Source organism: Mesocricetus auratus, unplaced genomic scaffold, assembly GCF_017639785.1.
Source record: "Mesocricetus auratus isolate SY011 unplaced genomic scaffold, BCM_Maur_2.0 Super-Scaffold_100004, whole genome shotgun sequence".
In the NCBI taxonomy this organism is placed as follows: Eukaryota; Metazoa; Chordata; class Mammalia; order Rodentia; family Cricetidae; genus Mesocricetus; species Mesocricetus auratus.
In genome coordinates this window covers 6,711,084-6,728,946 of record NW_024429189.1, presented here as the reverse complement: position 1 = coordinate 6,728,946, position 17,863 = coordinate 6,711,084, and the positions used below count along the sequence as shown (strand labels likewise).

Sequence of the window (17,863 nt, the reverse complement as noted above, 5' to 3'; positions counted from 1 at the left end):
GTTCAGCCAACTAACAGCTTACTGTTTAAGCCCTGAATTTCAATGTCACTTTCTATCTGGGAACTCTGACCACTTAATGCTACGTGCACGGCCACGAGTTACTCACTGTCAGGTCGGCGTGACCTCCCTAGCATGAGAGAAACTGCGTGACCAGTATGGCTCTGTTTCTCATTGTTTATTCAAGAAGTGCTGTGTGAACCTGAAAATGTGATTAATGTTTGCCCAGAGGCTTTTTTGGCTATAAAAGGAGAGATGTGAGAGAAGTGTGTGTGTGTGTGTGTGTGTTGAAAGGGAGATGTAGCTGAATGTGCGTGTGCAGAGAGAGAGAAGTGTGAGAGATGTAGGAAGAAGTGTGGAGAGATGTAGCTGAATGGGTAGAGAGAGATGTGTGTAGGCGAGATGTATGGGAAGACAGAAGTATATGGCTACGTGGAGAAGGTAACTGTGTGGAGAGAGGTGTGGCAGTGTGAAGACGTGTGAAGGTGTGTGGCTGTGTGCAGAATGTGTGGAAAATAGATGGAACTGTGTATAGAGATGTATGTCTGTATAGAAGAGAGATATATGTATGTAAAGAGAGATATGTAACTGTATACAAACAGATGTAACTGTAGAAAGATTGCCAAGAAAGAGAGATTATTCAAGATGACCATCTGAAAGCATGTGTTTCCTTATTTACCCTCAGACAGAAAAGTCCAGCTCGTGGGGCTGGAGAGATGGCTCAGTGATTAAGAGCACTGGCTGCTCTTCCAGAGGTCCTGAGTTCAATTCCCCGCAACCACCTGGTGGCTCACAGCCATCTATAAAGCTCACAGCCATCTATAATGAGATCTGGTGCCCTCTTCTGGTGTGCAGGCATACGTATAGGTGGAACACATTGTACATAATAAGTAAATAAATCTTAAAAAAAGAAAAGTCTGGCCCTTAAATAGAAAATAATTTTTCCTAAGTCCTGCTGCTCCGAAGGCATTCTTTCTAGTACCCTGAGGCAGACCTGGGAGCTGGTCTCCCAGGTTCGATAACTTTTCTAAGTGGTGAAGAAATTCAGGCACAGTAACTCGCCTTAACCTGATTCTCATAGACGTTCCTTTCCTATACCACTTTCTATGACTTCTGGTTGCCTCTGAGAACCTCCAAAGATGGCTTTGCCTGTGATCACTTTTTAGTCTGCCTGGAAGATCCAGGCACAGTCATGGGTCTGTTCTTCCTGTCTATTTTTCCCCTGCTGCTTCTTAATTCTGCTCTCTTTAGCCTGTATGTTTTGGTGGGAAAATAGGCTTAAAAATGATTGACAGCATTGGTCTGAAGATTAGGATGGGAGTTTTGGAGCAATTGTCTCCCTAAGAGAAATTTTACTTCTATCAGGTGTCTGGGAGGTCAGCAGCCAGGAAGCATCCTAATCCAGGTTTAAGGTCTGACTCTGGGCCACTGAGTTGGATGCAAGAACACTTAGCTGACATTTACATGGGGCCTGGTTTGTGGACATTTACCTCCTGGTTTGTGGACATTTACCTCCCCACAGCAGGGACGGGGGGGGGGAGAGCTTTGTTAGATCTATTTGTTGTGGAGACTCAAGCTGGGGACACATTGCATCTATGGGTTCTCAAGTCTGACTTGGAGTGAGGATAGGATGATAAGGGGGATGGGCATATGGGGGAGAAACGTGAGCTTCAGTCTGCTCTGTGGTGGGTGGGTCCTGCACACCTGCAGCCTTGTTCATCTTCATCTTTGATGATGAGTGGGGCATAGATGAGCCAATCTCAGGGAGTGTGTGGTCTTTACTGGAGGCAGGAGGAGTCACCCACCACCTCCCCCGAACCTCACGAGTATGGTGGGCCAGATAAACCCCACCCAGAGCTTCTGCTCCTGATAGCAGCTCCAGTGACTTTGTGGAGAATAGCTCAGGCTGCAGACAGCTATCAGTCAGGGGGGCCTTGGGGACCAGGTTGCAGACAGCGTTTGAGGGGACCTTAGGGTCTGGCTGAAGTCGGTCAGGATTTGGACTCAGAGAACAGAAAGGTAGATGTGGTCCAGCTGGAGATGGATGGAGAATGGATAGGCCGATAGGGGGACAGAGGGAACAGGACAGCTTGACTGCAGGGCTGGCTGTTGGGACCAGTGGGAGGCTACGGACCAGCAAAGCAGAAGATTGTGTGGGCCAATGGGTAGGAATGGAAGCTTAAAGGAAGTCTTTTGAGTGGCTTTGTGTGTTTTTAATGACTGAGACAAAGGATGCCTGAAACTGAGATTTCTGGACATATTACTTGTGCTTGACCAGCTGGTACTGGGACTTGATCTCAGCTTGGGCTTGCCTGGTCTGCCCCTGAAGAGCAGACACACCTGGGAGAATGCTGATCTTGGAGAGGGCAGATGGCAGGGTGGCCAGCTTTAGGAGGCTTACTCTGGGACACTCTGGGGAGTAGGTACTGTACTGGAGATTACAACAGGCTCCTGGGCTTCTCTTGCCTCTGCCACAGGTCTGAGCTAGACACCAAGGTCACTATAGCTTAACAACACCCTCCCCCACTCTGAGTAATTTTGCTTTGTGAGAGGTCAGGAAGACGTCCTGGCAGTTAGTGGCCACCCACACTGAGGCACTTACAGTTATATAAACTGTTTCCTGGTGGGAGATGGCACATCCTGGCCTACTGCGCGGTGTACCCGGGCCTCCGGAAGAATGAAGGCGGCGCTCCTGACTGCTGCTTTTCTCGCTTTGGTCTCTATGTCCTGGGTCCAGGCAGTGTGGCTGGGAAGGCTGGATCCTAAGCAGGTAACAGCCTTCTTGGGCAGCAGGTCCTAGGGCCAGGACCCACCTTTGAGGCTCACAGTCTGTGAATCCCCAGGAGTCAATGTGGACAATCATGGATGGAGGGAGTTAGACTGCGCTCAGGATGTGGGAGCTCTTTGACCACTTTGAGGGAGGAGAGCCAGGTCTCTCAGCCGATGCTTCCCCTAGCTCCTTGGGCCCTGGTACATCCTGGCAATGGCCTCCCGTGCAAAGGACTTCATGGTGGAGAAGGACACGAAGAATGTGGAAGGTGTCATGGTGACTCTCACTCCAGATGACAAGCTGAGAGTTCAGTCCTCTCGGCACGGGTGAGTAGGCAGCCCCTGAGCTATGTGACTCTGTTTTAGCTTCCTCGGCAGGAGCCCCTTCCCCAGAGGGGTTGTGGGCTTTGCCTACCTGGTTCAGATAGAGACCTGCTCCTGGAGGCATGGTTGGCTCTCCGTGCTCCCCACTCCCCTGGGCTCCTCTTTTCCACAAGCTTCGCAGGCTCCCTACAGCTCTTGCACTTTCTTTCTCTGCTGGTCTCTGCTCTCATTCGCCTACTTTCTGCCAGCCAGGGCTTCGCATTGCGATTGCCATTTTGCCGAGCACTTTGTCACCCTGTGTTATAGCAGTCATTCCCACCTGCCACACAACTCCATCTTCCTAAACTGAAATTCTGTCCCCGTGTGACAGCTTTCCATTGCTATGGCAAATCATGAGGTTTGCCTAGGCCCATGAGTCCAAAGATTCCAGTCCTTGGTTACCCACCGACCCTGTTGTCTTGAGGCTATGGTAGCTCAGCACATCATGGTTTGTCCTAGAAGTAGCATACTGGCAGGTGTCTGTGTGTCTAACTGGCCGTTCTTTGTCATCTGCTGTCCCCATATGGTTACTCATATGGCTCTGACTCTGCTACTCTCAAAGCCCATGCTGTAGACACGGATTACCCTGAACTCAGGGCTGGGATTGTAGGTGAAGGTGTTTCACCATATCGGACTAGTGTCTCTGATGCTGAGACTCACAAAGGGGTATATCTGCTGTGTTTCCCTCCTAGTAAGCTCTCTTTAAATATCCTGCATGTTTTCCTCTAGAATGTTTCTTACTGATTTGTGAGAAAGGGGAATTGCAGCAATTAATTTGTCATTAAAAACTAGTTATACCAGGCAGTGGTGGCCCACATCTTTAATCCCAGCACTCAGGAGGCAGAGGCAGGTGGATCTCCGAGTCTGAGGCCAGCCTGGTCCACAAGTGAGTTCCAGGATGCCCAGGACTACACAGAGAAACCCTGTCTCAAAAACCAAACCAAAACAAAACACAAAAAACCCCAAAACAAAAACACAACACAAACAAACTAGCTGCAGATGTACTTCCCAGTTTGTTTTTCTGATGCTGGAGGGCCAGCTATTTAAAAAATCATGTATATGACTATCTTGCTTGCATGCATGCACATGCATGCCTGATACCCACAAGGGTCTGAAAAGAGCATCAGATCCCTGGCATTGGAGTCACGAGTGGTTGTGAGCTACCCCGTGAGTACTGGGGACGGAAACTGGGTCCTCCGCAAGACCAGCAAGTGCTCTTAACTGCCAGGCCATTTCTCCAGGCCCAAGAGGAGCTTTTCCCCCTATGAAGTACTTTTTAGTTCTGCACAGTATGCGCACCAGTCTTTGCTTCTGAGGGCACTGGGTGTCAAGATATGGAGGGGGGGAGGGGGATCCTTTCCTTTTCTGTCTCTGGAAGTTCCAGAACTGAGCCTGGGGTAAAAAAAAATGTGAGTTGCATTGTTGCATTCAGGGAGCCGTGCGGCCCCGCATTGCTGAATTATGACCTGGTTTGCGACCTTTGCTGTATGTCGGGGTAAATTTTCCTATTCTGTTCCTTTGATCTGTTTATTTACCCAGATCTTGTGGTGGGCTTAGGGCGTGCCTCCTGGTCTGCTGGAGCAGCTTATGCTGTTTTTCTTCGGAACCTCCCCAGCGCCTCTCACTGTAGGCGTCTTGTCCCAGACGTCTTTGTGGCACTTGATTTGTCTAGCAGATCCTGCTGCTCTTCTCTTGGCTTCTCACCTCAGAGGCTCACTCCTCGGCGGGGAGCGGGGGGGGGGGGGGAGGGGGACGGGGGGGGGCGACGACGACAACGACGACCTGCATACTGCATTCTTCCTTGCGCCACAGGCTGATGTCTCTTGAGCCCTCAGCACCAGGCAGTGTGGATCCCTTGGGAAATGAAGGGAATGGCCAGTGCTTCTCAGGTCCCAGCATGGGTTTTTCTAGGTAATCCAGGCAGCGTGAAAGAGGTGAACTCCCTCAGGGCCAGCCTGGTCTACAGAGCGAGTTCCAGGACAGCCTCCAAAACAATACAGAGAAACCCTGCCTCGAAAAACCAAAAAAAAAAAAAAAAAAAAAAAAAAGAGGCGAACTCCCTTTGAAGCCTCCCTCACTGGTGGGTCACGTGTGGGTCTCAGAGGCCTCCCTCCCTCCCCGTTGACTCCTAGGCCAGATGGGTGCCATCAGAGCACCGTGGAGCTGCTGAAGCGAGATTCCCGATGGGTGTATGAGAACCCCTGTGAGTATGACGTCACTGGACCCCCCCATCTGATCACCACGAAGGCCAGCCCCTGCGTGTTCCCAGCTGGCAGGGCCAGGCCTGGCAGGAAGGAGACCACTCTGCTCCAGATCCTCTGGCACAGCTCTGTGGGCAGTTAAAGGGACAGGACCCTGGGGTCCATCCTCAGGGGAGAGAGGCTCCTGAACGGAGGTCTTAGACCTCATATCCCCACTCCTGCGTGCCCAGATGCCCGTGAGGGTCCTAGTCTCAATCCCTGGACTCCTTGGCGGGTTCAGAGGGCTTGGTGCCTGGTTAGTAGCGTTCTATCCCCATAGGATAGGGCTGGGGGAGGGTGGCCCACCTGCTCTTCAGTCCCCTCAGGCTGAGCTGGGACAGCACTCGTCTAAGTCCACCAGCATCTGAGAACTGCTTCTTGCTGGCACAGTGTAGGTCCTGAATCTGACCCGTCTTAACAGCCAGTCCCAGTGTTACACCTGGCTGGCATGGTGGCCCCGTTCCCCTTGCTGCCCTGGATCCTTCGTTTGCTCTCTAGCTCTCGGTGTACTGGACTACCGGGTCCTGGGCACTAACTTCAAGGACTATGCTGTCATCTTCACACAGCTGGAGTTTGGAGATGAGGCCTTCAACACAGTGGAGCTGTACAGTAAGTGGCGACGGCCAAGGTTGCTCAGGGTCCCTGGCGCCCCAGACACAGGCACTCTGTGTCCACAGCCTGTAGGGAACATACAGGGCCAAGCCCCAGCCACCCTGAGGTTGGCTAGGGATTGGGGTAAAGAAAGGGTCTGGGGGCACAGCTAAGCTCTCCACACTCTCATCGTCTCTGAGAGCCTACTTACTCCTTCTTGCTCAGGTCGGACGGAGATGGCTAGACCTGAGGCCATCCAGTTGTTCACCAAATGGAGCCGGGGTCTGGGCTTCCGGTCCCAGCAGCAGGCCCAGCTGCAGAAGGACTGTGAGTGTTCCTAGTATTGGCTGCAGGGAGCACAGGCAGTTCTGACACACAGTGACTGGGGTGGTGGAGGTGGTCCGAATTCCTTTCTGCTTTTACTGGTTTGTGGGTGCTTCAAGGGACCACCTATGCCTGTCATACTCAGGCACGTAGGGGCAGCCTCCCTGGAAGAGGCTTGTGGGTAGGATCCTGGGAGCTGCTGCAGCCCTGTTCTCACAACTGGCTTGGCTCTTCTTACAGTCACGTGTGCAAACAAGATCCTCCAGGTAGGCCACCTTTTCAGGCATCACTCTTGGCTTCCTGGGGAGCAGGGAGAGCCTGTGGCTCTGGGTGAACCCTCTCCAAAGCCAGTGTATAGCCCATGGCTCTGCTGGTGGGAAGGTCATTGAAGGTGAGGATGATGGCTGTCACCAGCCCCACCCCAACTCTTGCCCTGGTTTTCAGTGAGTGCCACACCCCGGAGACAGCAGCACAGCATCCTGGTGTCCTGGTGGAGGTGGGCAGGCACTGTCTTTGCTCAGTGGCTGGTGTTGGTTCTCTGTTCTCATAGACTCATGCTTGGGTTGAAAATAAAGTCATTTCACAAGTAAAACTGCCACAGTGTGTCTTCTTTGGGGGTGGAATGGTCCCTGTGTTGTGGAAGAGGACTTGTCAGAGATCAGACCATGGAACCACAGAGCAAGTTCAGGGTCAGGAGAATTGGATGCACTAATATCCGTTGTCAGAGTTCTGGAGCCTGAAGACACTGTGGACAGGATGTAGCCAGTGGAATGGCAAAAGCTGAGGTGCTAGATAAGAGCTATGTGTGTAGGTCAGGACACTGTTAAACCACCAGAATCCATGGCCAGGGACCCAACCACCTATGCACTATCTAATAGGAAGGAACACTGAGTGTTACACAGTATGAGAACATTGATAGCACCTGCCAAAAGCCTAGTAGGGAGGTTATCATCTACAGCCCATCTAGCAGGAGGACACAGAATTCACACTGACCAGCAGGGAGGTCATTATCTGTGAGCTTTCCAGCAGGGAGATGCAACCCGGGCTCTAGGTCTTCTTTCTTTGCCTATGACTCTGGTTGCTGGCTGGGGGCTGGGCATGGGGTGGTGGTGGTGGTATGGAATTCCCAAAGGCCTGAGCCTGCAGGCCCTCACTACAGATGGGGAACCTGGTCAGGAAATGGGGGAATGATGTCATCTATTGGAAAATAATATGGGGAGAGAGGGGACCAAAGCTTGGGCTCACTCCCTCTCTCTTCCCTGGCCCAGTCATCAGGAGCTCCTCAGACACTGTAAATAGCCGTGGGTAGGGAGCACTGAAGTTTGTGTCTAGAGGCTGCTGTTTCCCTCCCTCCGGTTTGCACACCTGCCCAAGAGACTAGTCCCACAGACACCCTACTCTCACCTTTGGCAGGGCTGTGAGAGCCCCAAGCATCCCGTGCCAGGTGAGACATGCCAGGCTGCAATGGTATGCAGATGTGTGTAGTTGTAGCCCTTCAGTGAGGGATGTGAGGACCGGCATCCACACGGCCTCTGAGAACTCGGCAGTGTCCGTCTTCAGGGGCCTCCCAGGCAGGCAATGTCTACTGTAACCAACACCGCCCAGGCTGATGCCCTCAGAAGGAGGGGCAGAAGCCTCAAGCCACACCTCCCCACTTCTTACTCCACCCACCCCAGTAGCCTGAGGCTCCAGGGTGGGTCTGACACCACAGCAGGGCAGATGAGGCAAGAGCTGCCCCTGCTAAGGATGAAGCTGGAGGTGGCCCTGGCCACAGCCCTGGTCCTGGCTGTGGCATCCTGGACACAGGAGTTTTTCCCTAAGGAGGCCCAGAGTCTCAACTGGGGCAAGGTAAGCCACATGCCCCTTGGGTACCTTCATCAGGTACTAGGGTCACAGGGTACGTGGACCAGTTAGGACATAACTGCAGCTGTGGGACCATCTGGGGTAATGTCCCCAGCAGGAGGGCAGGGCACAGTATCTGTCGAGCCCAGCTGTGTTAGTTACCTGTCCTCTCCCACCACTGCCCCAGCCCTGGGACCCCTGGGAGATACCTCTCTGCAAAGGGGTTGAGTGCGGCAAGCAGGGCAGGGGACCAAGCAGCAGACGTGCCCTGAAGCAGACGATTCCCGGTGGGGTGGCTGCGGGCACAGTGGCTAGGTGGGCCACGTGAGTAGCATGCACAGACACTGAGTTATTAGGAGCCGGGAGTATGCTGCAGGGAAGAACTGGTGGCTAGTGCGGGCACAAGTGGAAGGGACAGGGGCTGAGCATGCGAGTCACAGGGAGGCCAAGAGAAAAGGAGCCTCTGAGGGGGCTAGGGTGGACACGGCCTCCCGGGCCCCTGACCGGCTAAGCACCAACTTCTCTTCAGCCCGGGACAGGGTGGTGCCCACCTGTGGATGCAGATGTGCTCTGGGTCTTGGGAAAAGGCCACTTGCTGGGTCTGTCCTCTGGCTGGGAGCTTGGACAGGCAGCATAGTGTGGCAGCTCTAACACTGTTCTCCCCTGACGCCCCCTGCAGTTTTCAGGCTTCTGGTACATTATTGCCATCGCCACAGACACCCAGGGGTTCTTGCCGGCTAGAGACAAGAGGAAGCTGGGGGCGTCTGTGGTGAAGGTGCACAAAACAGGCCAGCTCAAGGTGGTCATCGCCTTCAGCCGGTGAGGGGACGCTCAGCCGGTGAGGGGATGTGGCGGGGTCCCCGCACACCTCTGCAGACTGTCCTGGACACCTTGGTCTCCGGGGAGAAGGAGCCCACGGGAAGCAGAGCTGAGTCCTGAGAGGAAACAGACCTGATAGATGATTTCACTACCTCCTCTTCCCCTAAAACCCAGAGAGTGATTTTGGGAGAAATACTGGGCATCAGGAAAGGGGTGTTGGGAGTGGACCTCTCAGCTCTGGGCAGGCCTTTGCCCAAATTAGAATATTCCCACCCAAGCTGGCCACCTTGGCCCCCGGGAGCCCCCATCCCTAGGCTCTGGGGGGAAGCAGGTGAGCAGAGCTGGAGAAGTTGGTGGTGGAAGGCGGTCCTCTGGCTGCAGCTCACCGCACCTGTTCCCCAGGCCTCAGGGATGCCAGTCCACGGAGGTGACCCTGAAGAAGGATAGAAAGAAACCTGTGTTCAGGAATACCTGTGAGTAGGATGCTTGGGCCCTGGGAAACTGAGTGTGTGGCCAGACACCCAGGATGGGTGGGCAGGGTGGCTGCGGTCCCCGAGCTGACTGAATCCCTTTGAGTGGCCTGGTTTGGGAGATGAGACAGGACTGGCTGGTGTGTCGGGCACCAGGCTCTGGACTGCGGGTGGCCATGGGTGTCCAGGCACCGCTGCCACTAGAGCTTCTCTTGCAGTGAAGGGCATAAAGGGCTTCCATGTGCTGTCCACTGACTACACGTACGGCCTGGTGTACCTCCGCTTGGGGCGTGCAGGCAGCAGCTACAAGAGCCTGCTGCTCTTCAGTGAGTGCGGTGTGCGGAGCCACCTCTGGGTGTCAGGGCCACGGTGGTAGAGGGCTCAGAGACACAGAGGTGAGGGAGGGTGGAGGGGACACAAGCCTGGAAGGTAAGGCTGCTCAACGGGGAGGGAGCACGGTTGATGAAGGATGGTCTGAGAGGGGCTGTGGCAGTGGGGTTCGCTGTGTGTAGGGTTGGAGGCAGGCAGCAGCACAGTCGATTGGAGACCCTCACCAGGAGGGGGTCTAGATGTAGGGGATGCAGTATAGGACAGCCTTATGTGTGAGTGTTGGAGTGCTGCCCCGGGTGGGGCGGGGGGGGGGGAGGCTGAGACTCGGGGTGTGAGTTCCGAGCGCTGAGAAATGGAGGGTCAGGGCGAGGTGGCTGGATTCCGTGGGAACGAGGGGGAGTGAAGTATTGGGGAGGGCGGGTAGAGATGACGTGGTGAGGAGGAGGGGCACCCAGCCTGGGCTACGGGGAGGCGTCTGTGGAAAGAGCAGAGGAGAGGTGTGTTTAGACCATAGCAGGCCTGCACATGCCCAGGGGATGGCTGCGGTGGATTGTAGGGACGGAGGAGGCTCCCAGGTCTCTGCCAGCTGCAGAGCGACCCTATCTCCTAGCTTTGGAAATGGGGCACAGGCACCGAATGACAGTGAGTGGGGCCATGGGAGATTAGGATGCAACCCTCCAAATGCCCGTATGGGCACCCCTGCTGCTGTGATTCTGTCCTCAACTCAGACAGGCAGAACATCTCTAGCTTCCTGAGTCTGCGAGAATTCCTGGACACCTGTCATACTCTGCAGCTCACCAAGCAGGCCACCATCCTTCCGAAAGACGGTACTACATGGCCTCAGGCTTTTATTCTCCTGCCCCCGTTGTACCCCATTAGACAGCTGGACTATGTTGGAGATGTACATGTGTGTGTGTGTGTGTGTGTACACGTGTGTACATGTGTGCATGCATGTGTGTGTGTGGCCATGCAGTTTGCAAAGTCAGCTGTGAAGATGCCCAAATGTCCTCATCCCTCCGTACCTGTGGGCTTCCTGTCAGCACTGGGTGTGCAGCGTCCCATGCAGACAGAGATGACTCCTAGAGCGCACAGACTCCAGCCGACACTCAGAACGGAGGCTGCACAGCTCTGCCCTCTATAGAGTCCAGGGCAAGCAGGGCAAGGGTCCGCATATGGATTCACGACAGAGGTGGAAGCCAGGTCTCTCAGCACCTTTCTTCCTGCCCACAGATTCCTGTGCACACACGATCCTGCCGTGACAGCCAGCCACCCTCTGCCCATCCCTTTGAGAGTCTCCCAGACCCTGGGGATACTGTTCCAGGTGGTGGCTGTGACACTCCGTGGCTTGTTCAGAGGGGCTTGGTGACTGCAGGTCAGTGACTGGCTGACTGCACAAACCCGGGCTGTGATTGCTCCCTTTGCATTCTCCTATCCCAGCAACCCCCACCGCTGTGCTCATGGCCTCCACCTGCCCTCGCAGTGTCCTGGGCTCCATCGGGGGCCGGGTCTGGCGTTCATCATCACTCCACCCTGGGGAGGCTGAGCACAGACCGCAGACTCATCACACTCCCATTTTCTTCCTCCCTTTTAAATGGGTTTCTTTATTTTGGGGCTATAGCAATGGCTCAGTGGTTAACAGTGCATATTGCAGAGAACTCAAGGTTAGTTCCCGGCATCCATATTGAGTGGCTCACAAATGCCCGTGACTCCAGCTCCAGGGGATCCAGCAACCTCTTCTGGTCTTTGTGGGTGCTGCACACACATGCACAACCTGCCCACATGTATGTATAATTAAAAATAAAAAGTATTTTCAAGTATTTTATTTTCATATGTACCTTTTTGTTTTACTCTTCAGGACAGGGTTTTTCTGTGTAACAGCAGCTCTGGCTGTTCTGGAATTCCTTTGTAGACCAGGTTGACCTGAGATCTGCCTGCCTCTGGCTCCTGAGTGCTGGAATTAAAGGCGTGCACCACCACCACCCAGCTCATATGTACTTTTTTGTTTTTCTTTATTTTAATTTTGTTTTGAGAGAGGCCCTACTATGTAGTTCTGGCTGACTTAGAAATCACTATATAGCTGGGTATGGTGGTGCATGACTTTAATCTCGGCACTCAGGAGGCAGAGGCAGGCAGAGCTCTGTGAGTTGGGGTCAGCCTAGTCTACAGAGCAAGTTCCAGGACAGCCTCTAAAACAATACAGAGAAACCCTGTCTTGAAAAACCAAAAAATAGTAATGATCTCCAGTTCCCTGTATTTTTCTGTAAATATCACCACTTCACTCTTGCCTACGGCTGAATAAAATTCCACTGCGTGTACCACGTTTGTGCGTACGCGCCATATTTCCCCTGTCTGTTCATCTCATAATGGGCATCTAGGCCAGGCCTGTATCTTGGCCATTGTGAACAGTGCAACAATAAACAGGTGTGCATGTGTCGCTGTGGTGTGCTGACTTAAGAGGCCTTCCGGAATGTTCCCAGGAGTGGTTATGTGGTAGCTCTGGTTTTTGGTTTTGGGAATGTTCATGCTGATTTCCACAGTGACTGCAGCACTCCTCTTTAGCCTCTGGTCACTCACTTGAGTCCTGCTCTTAGGGGCATGAGCAACAGGAGCTCTTCATTTGGAGGCCTCCTGGGCTGGGTCAGCTTTCCGACGGCCGTGTTAGCCAGCATCCCTTGCTTCCTCCTCTACGTGGGTATCTCTCCTCCAGTCCCAGGCATGAGCATCTTTTCCTGCTGCCTTCTCACCACCAGCAGACTTCCAGCACCCGAGCGACTCCACCACAGGTGCCGCCGGGGCTGATAAGTCTTGTGTTGTTGGTTCTCACTTCAAACGTACCGTGCCACCATGTGAGCAAAATGTTGACACGCTAACTCAGTTCTCTCCTTTCACGATGTGGGTCCTAGGGTTTGGACTCAGATCATCAGGCTCAGCACCGAGAGCATCTTCATTTACCGGGCCACCTCTTTGGCCTTCTAATACCGGCACATAGGATGAGCAAAATTGCAGCAAGAACCAGTTGCACCATCCAGGGAGTTCTCAGATGTGCCTCTAAGTCCCGCTGCCTACATCCGCAGGCCATGGTCTGCCTCTGCCATTAAAACTGGCTTCACTTTGTTGGAGTGGGACGTTGTCAGGCCCTCTGGGGTACGCTGCTTGGAGAAACCGGGCCTCTTTCATGTGGCCGTGATGTTCTGAGACCCCATGCTGATGGCCAGCCTTCCTTTTTAGTGCTGGCTGCTGGGTGTTCATGGGTTGGACTTTGTGAGTAGCTTTTACACACAGCTGAGTCACACGGAGCCAGCTTGATCCTTTCAAGTCTTCCTTTGAGGTGTTGAAGAGCAGAGATGCTTTTAGGGCTAGTTTGACTCCATTGCTTAACATGATGGTTCTCACTGGCTAGCCTGTCATCCAGGGATGAGGACTGGGACAGGATCCGACTGTCTCAGAATCCAGCTTGCTCAGCTGATTGATTGGGTTTACTTAAAAACTTTTGGGAAGAATATCAATAGTGGGTTATCTGTGTCATTTTTGATGTGACCAACCATGTCAGTTGGCACAAGATTCAATTTACATTGTTCTCAGTGTCTACAAGGCTTATAAGACACCTGCCCTCCGTGCTTTTCAATTTGGTACCTGTGTGAGTTCTATTCACCAGCCTTTTGGGTCCAGGGCAATTGTACATGACTTTTGGCTTATGAATGGAAATGGGAGCCCGGGAGCCCAGACTCAGAAGTCAGTCAGTGTCAGGAGTGGCTCCACAGCTTCCTGGAAGGGATCTAAAACTCACATGTGGTAGGATGGCAGCCGACATCAGCATGGACCTACACCTTCCTGGGAAGGACCCAGGACTTAAGTATGGTGCAATCCTGAGCACACCTCTAAGCCTTAAGGTCCAGCAACGTCATAGGGAACGGAGCTTGGGGTTTCTGTCTCTTCCTCTGACTCCTTTGGTCCTTGTGCCACTGGAGAGTGAAGGACAGCCTTGCTCTGCCATATGGCCTTAACAGTCTTTCGACTGCGGTTCCGTGGGGTGGGTAAGACCATCCTGTTCTAGGGGCCTCAGACTCCTCGTCTTCCACAGGTGATCTTTTAACTGCTGGGCCCTACCAGTGATGGGGAGGGTGGAGAGGGGGGGGAGGAAGAGGGGAGAGGAGGAGGGAAGAGGAGAAGTGGGGAGAAGGGAGAGAAGAGGGAGAATCATGGGGGGGTGTTGGGAAGAGGGGGAACCATGGAAGGTCCCAGGGGGCAGAACACGAGTCAGTCAGAAGGCCTGAGTGCCTACATATGCCCCATAGGGCACACTCACAGCATCTATCCCTCTGCCCTTGAAGGTAGCCTCCCTTGAAGCAGCCAGCTAGACAGGGGACAGAGTTGGCCTAAAGTCACACTGGGCCAGTCTTGCAACTTCTCATGCTGTTCGCCAGAGTCTGATCTGGACCTCATATGACCCTGATAAGGTTAGATCTACCTCAGGGCCCCTAGGAAAAGTTCACAGCCACTGTGCCTCAGTAACATTTTAGATGTCTTTTCCCTGACTCATATCACAGAGGCGGTGGCAGAGCTGGGGTTCTCCCTGCACTGTATGTGACTGGAGAGAGAGCTATCCATGGTCAGGCCACGGGTGAGTCCATTAATGGGCGTATACAGTCAAAATACCAGACCCCATGCTGTCTCTTACTGCAGAGACAGGGATGGAACTCTCATCAAACTGTGCTTTGTTTATTGGGAGAGATGGAGAAGCAATGCAAATGAAATGAGCATTCTGGCTCACTGGACTTGATGAGTATACGCTCTCCCGACCTCAAGGGAGAGCACAGTAAGGGGAGAGCAACAGCACCATAAAAACTCAGAAAAAGGCCGACCAGCTAGCCAGAAGGACAAGATTTTGGAATGAGTGTTGCCCCTGTCCTGGTTTCCTATAAAACGTACCAGTGAGAGACAGCTCAGACAAGGTGGTCTCCCCTGGCTCCCCTGCTTGCCAGCTCTCGGAGAAAAGCATAATTAAAGGACCCATCCCTGTCTCTGCTCATTGAACTTGCAGTGACAGAAGCAGGAATTATTGCATTCCAGTGACACATATAGGTGAACCTATGCTTGATTCTATGTAACATGACAAATGGGGGGACACAAGTGCCTCATAGGTGTTCCCTCAGGGCCCATGTGAAGCTCTGGCTTGCGTTGGGTGATGCGGGGAGAGGTACTCTTTGGGAGATTTGTGTTGGATGGGGTTGGGAAGGTGGTTCTTCTGGTGGGAACCAGTGTCCTGCCTCATGAGGACACAGTGAGATGACACCTGCCAACTGGGAGAAGACATTCTTCAGAATCCCATCAGATGGGAGCCCTATTGGACTATCACCTCCAGAACTTTGAGACATAGATGTGGTTTAGGCCTCTGTCTGTGTCCCTTCACCATGGTGTTCCCCAGCTGATGAATCTACATATATGAGCCCACGTTAAACCCACACACTCTCAGGCTTTCCTGGGGGCTCGGTCTCTGAGAGGAGAACACTCTTGGATAGACTCGTCCCACTTGGCCATTCTGAGTGCGTGTGGGATGATGAAAGCCCTTCCTGTCGGAAGGTGGAGGAACTTGGGGTGACAGAGGGAGCCATCTCACTCACAGGACTGGACACTGTGTTCTGATGGAGGAGGCATAATGACTCTGCTCAGCGAGACAGGCTTCCCTTTGAGCTCAGCCCACACCTCCACAATCTCTTTCTGCTTCCTAGAGCAATGTGTCCCCATGGTTCCCACCCCCACCACTTGGCACTGAATTTCTTCTCATAGTTAAGCCATAGGGCAGGAGCAGGCCTCAGTGGCTTTATTCTGCAGAAACAGCTATAAAAGTGGGCACAGACAACCACTGACAAATTTGCACATACATGTACGTAAAGAGCAGTGCATACTCATGTTGATGAGTGCATTGCACACTGAAAAACAGTCCCATTAGCACATATGATATATAGGCAGAGAATGCAGAGCCTCATGCCAAAACATGCTCTAGCATACGTAATATACACACCTATCTTGTGCACAGGGCACATTTACAGTGGATTATATACCTGCATACACTCCAGATATATGCATATATGCAGAATTTACATATGTGCACCTGGACACCTGCACAGGCACATGTGTGTACATAATAACCTTGCATACATAATACAATGCACATATTCATTCACATGCATACATATTCATCCACACGCATATATGTATGCATAAAATGCACATACACCCCTGCTTGCCCCATCTCTAGCTCAGAACAGAGCCTGCCATGTTAGCTTGCAATGGAGGACGGACTGTCTAGTACTCCTGCACTTTCCATAAAGACTGGATGTCTGGAAGGTTCTGTTTTTCAATTGCAATCAACACTCTGTTGGGTTGTGGAGGTCTAAGTTGGGGTAGTGGGTAACAGGGAGCATCTTAGTGTCTAATGTAGGGAATGGCTCAAAGCTACAGTGGCAGAGCCACAGGTTTGGTCAGTCTTCCTTTAGTCCCAGAAGGTCCCCACATGGGCCCAGGTACCAAGGAGACCCAAGTCTCTGGTGGTCCAGTGACTTTGATGCCATCTGTTAGGAAATATGCCTCCTCTTTGCTAAGGGGGACTCTGAAAGCTGCACAGAGCCAGCGACAAGCTGATGAGTCTCAAGGGGGAGAGCCATAGCTGGAAGCTTGGTGGTGCCACATGCCAGTGGCCATGTCAGAGGAATAGCTGATGGCAGTTGACTTCAGGGTGTTAGCCCAGCAGGACACGAATCCCTGATGGGAGAATCTCAGATAGGCAAGACCCCGAGGCCACAGACTCCAGAGTGCCTTTTGCTTCTGCTGTACCTTCACATGTGCACCGCTGCCATCTTTCTCTGGTGTCAGGTATGGTGCGGATGGGTGTGGGGAGACGGCCTTCTGCCTAAATATAGTGTGTTTACCTCATGGAAACATCCTATTCTACTGGGCATTTTTAACCTGTGGATTATTACGAAGGTTATTTCTTCGTAAGCTGTACTGTCTAACTGACAATAATAATGTTAGTTTAGGTAGAGTTTTGATGATTATAAATAAAACAAGGATGTGTCACACAGCTAGAGTGCATGAGTTTCTATCGAGGCGCCACATAGACTATGGCTTAGGTTGGTGATCAAAAAAAACAACTGAGTCCCAGTAGCCCAGCTAGCTTAAATTCTTTTAACCTTAACGTTGGGGGATGTATTCACAGGTTTTGGAGTGCATCATAGCTGAAACAAAGCTTTGAAAATAACCTAAGGTTAGACTAGATGCTTTTGTTAAATTACTTTGAGGTGAAAAACCCAAGAAGACAATCTAAAGTTGAGGGCCCAGACCCTCCCCCAGCCCACTGCGTTGGCAGCCGGGACAGGCTGCAGATAAGACCCAGTAAGATGTAGGCCCCTGACTCAGCAGCATGTGCTTAGCGCCCCCACCTTGCCCGGCCTTGCCCTAATCACTAGGAAGCAACTGCCAGATCCCCTCCATATGGCAAGGAACCAATCAGAAGTTAGTTGGCAGGCTCTGGATGTGCTTTTCTGATAATAGTGGAGTGCAGGCATAGCAACCACCATGGGAAGGCCTCTAGGCACAGCAACCTTTCTGCAACTGCAACTGATCAACCGACTCAGGACAGGCCCGCCACCCTGGAGGAGCACCTATCCTGAGACTGTTGCTATGCAATTAATGAACCCCTAGACACTTCCCTTGCTCTACCCCAATATATGCCCCGCCCCACTGCGGCTCAGGGTCCCTTCTATTTCACCTGCTGTGTTGGGCAGACAGAGGACCCGAGCTAACTCATAAATTAAAAAGACTCTTTGCTTTTGCATCTAATCTGGTCTCTTGGTGCTTTTGGGCGCTCAGAGTCTGTGTACAACAAGGTTATACCCAGTGAGGAACTCGTTAAGGTCAGGGAAAAAATACAAAGCAGCACAATTGTATTTTTACAATTTAGCTGACATACCTTTCTTGCTAGGGTTGGTTGATGACCGAAGGTGATGACGACTAATTCCTTATACCCATTTCTGCCCTTGAGCTCCTGATATAAAACACTATTATTGATGGGTGGGTATGCATCCTAAAGATTTAAGGTAGAGCTGACTGATGGTTTAT

At 52.4% G+C, this 17,863-nt stretch overlaps 2 protein-coding genes across 4 annotated transcripts; both read left to right on the top strand.

Moving 5' to 3' along the window:
- The first annotated feature begins 1,799 nt into the window (after positions 1 to 1,799).
- LOC101844328 (epididymal-specific lipocalin-6) lies at positions 1,800 to 6,870 on the top strand. Of its 2 annotated transcripts, XM_040745236.1 has the most exons (7): positions 2,627 to 2,767; positions 2,954 to 3,093; positions 5,262 to 5,332; positions 5,868 to 5,978; positions 6,186 to 6,287; positions 6,525 to 6,550; positions 6,729 to 6,870. In XM_040745236.1, exons 1-7 carry the CDS (start codon positions 2,675 to 2,677, stop codon positions 6,729 to 6,731), a joined length of 546 nt encoding a protein of 181 aa, XP_040601170.1. In that variant the 5' UTR covers positions 2,627 to 2,674; the 3' UTR covers positions 6,732 to 6,870. The 2 variants fall into 2 exon arrangements, with proteins under 2 accessions (XP_040601169.1, XP_040601170.1); XM_040745235.1 differs by lacking the exon at positions 6,729 to 6,870 and having other exon boundaries at positions 1,800 to 2,767; positions 6,525 to 6,722.
- Positions 6,871 to 7,988: 1,118 nt separating this feature from the next.
- Lcn10 (lipocalin 10) lies at positions 7,989 to 11,562 on the top strand. Of its 2 annotated transcripts, XM_005083673.4 has the most exons (6): positions 7,989 to 8,132; positions 8,806 to 8,945; positions 9,348 to 9,418; positions 9,634 to 9,741; positions 10,474 to 10,572; positions 10,976 to 11,562. In XM_005083673.4, the coding sequence occupies exons 1-6, from the start codon at positions 8,004 to 8,006 to the stop codon at positions 11,002 to 11,004; spliced, it is 576 nt and encodes a 191-aa protein (XP_005083730.2). In that variant the 5' UTR covers positions 7,989 to 8,003; the 3' UTR covers positions 11,005 to 11,562. The 2 variants fall into 2 exon arrangements, with proteins under 2 accessions (XP_005083730.2, XP_040601168.1); XM_040745234.1 differs by having other exon boundaries at positions 10,474 to 11,562.
- Positions 11,563 to 17,863: the final 6,301 nt, after the last annotated feature.

Excerpts from the sequence above, each read along its gene's own strand:
- LOC101844328 (XM_040745235.1), top strand. The coding sequence starts at position 2,675 with ATGAAGGCGGCGCTCCTGACTGCTGCTTTTCTCGCTTTGGTCTCTATG. Across the intron at positions 5,333-5,867 it reads ATGGGTGTATGAGAACCCCT|CTCTCGGTGTACTGGACTAC; the intron begins GTGAGTATGACG and ends TTTGCTCTCTAG. Across the intron at positions 6,288-6,524 it reads GGCCCAGCTGCAGAAGGACT|TCACGTGTGCAAACAAGATC; the intron begins GTGAGTGTTCCT and ends CTCTTCTTACAG.
- Lcn10 (XM_040745234.1), top strand. The coding sequence starts at position 8,004 with ATGAGGCAAGAGCTGCCCCTGCTAAGGATGAAGCTGGAGGTGGCCCTG. Across the intron at positions 8,133-8,805 it reads AGAGTCTCAACTGGGGCAAG|TTTTCAGGCTTCTGGTACAT; the intron begins GTAAGCCACATG and ends CGCCCCCTGCAG. Across the intron at positions 8,946-9,347 it reads GTGGTCATCGCCTTCAGCCG|GCCTCAGGGATGCCAGTCCA; the intron begins GTGAGGGGACGC and ends CCTGTTCCCCAG.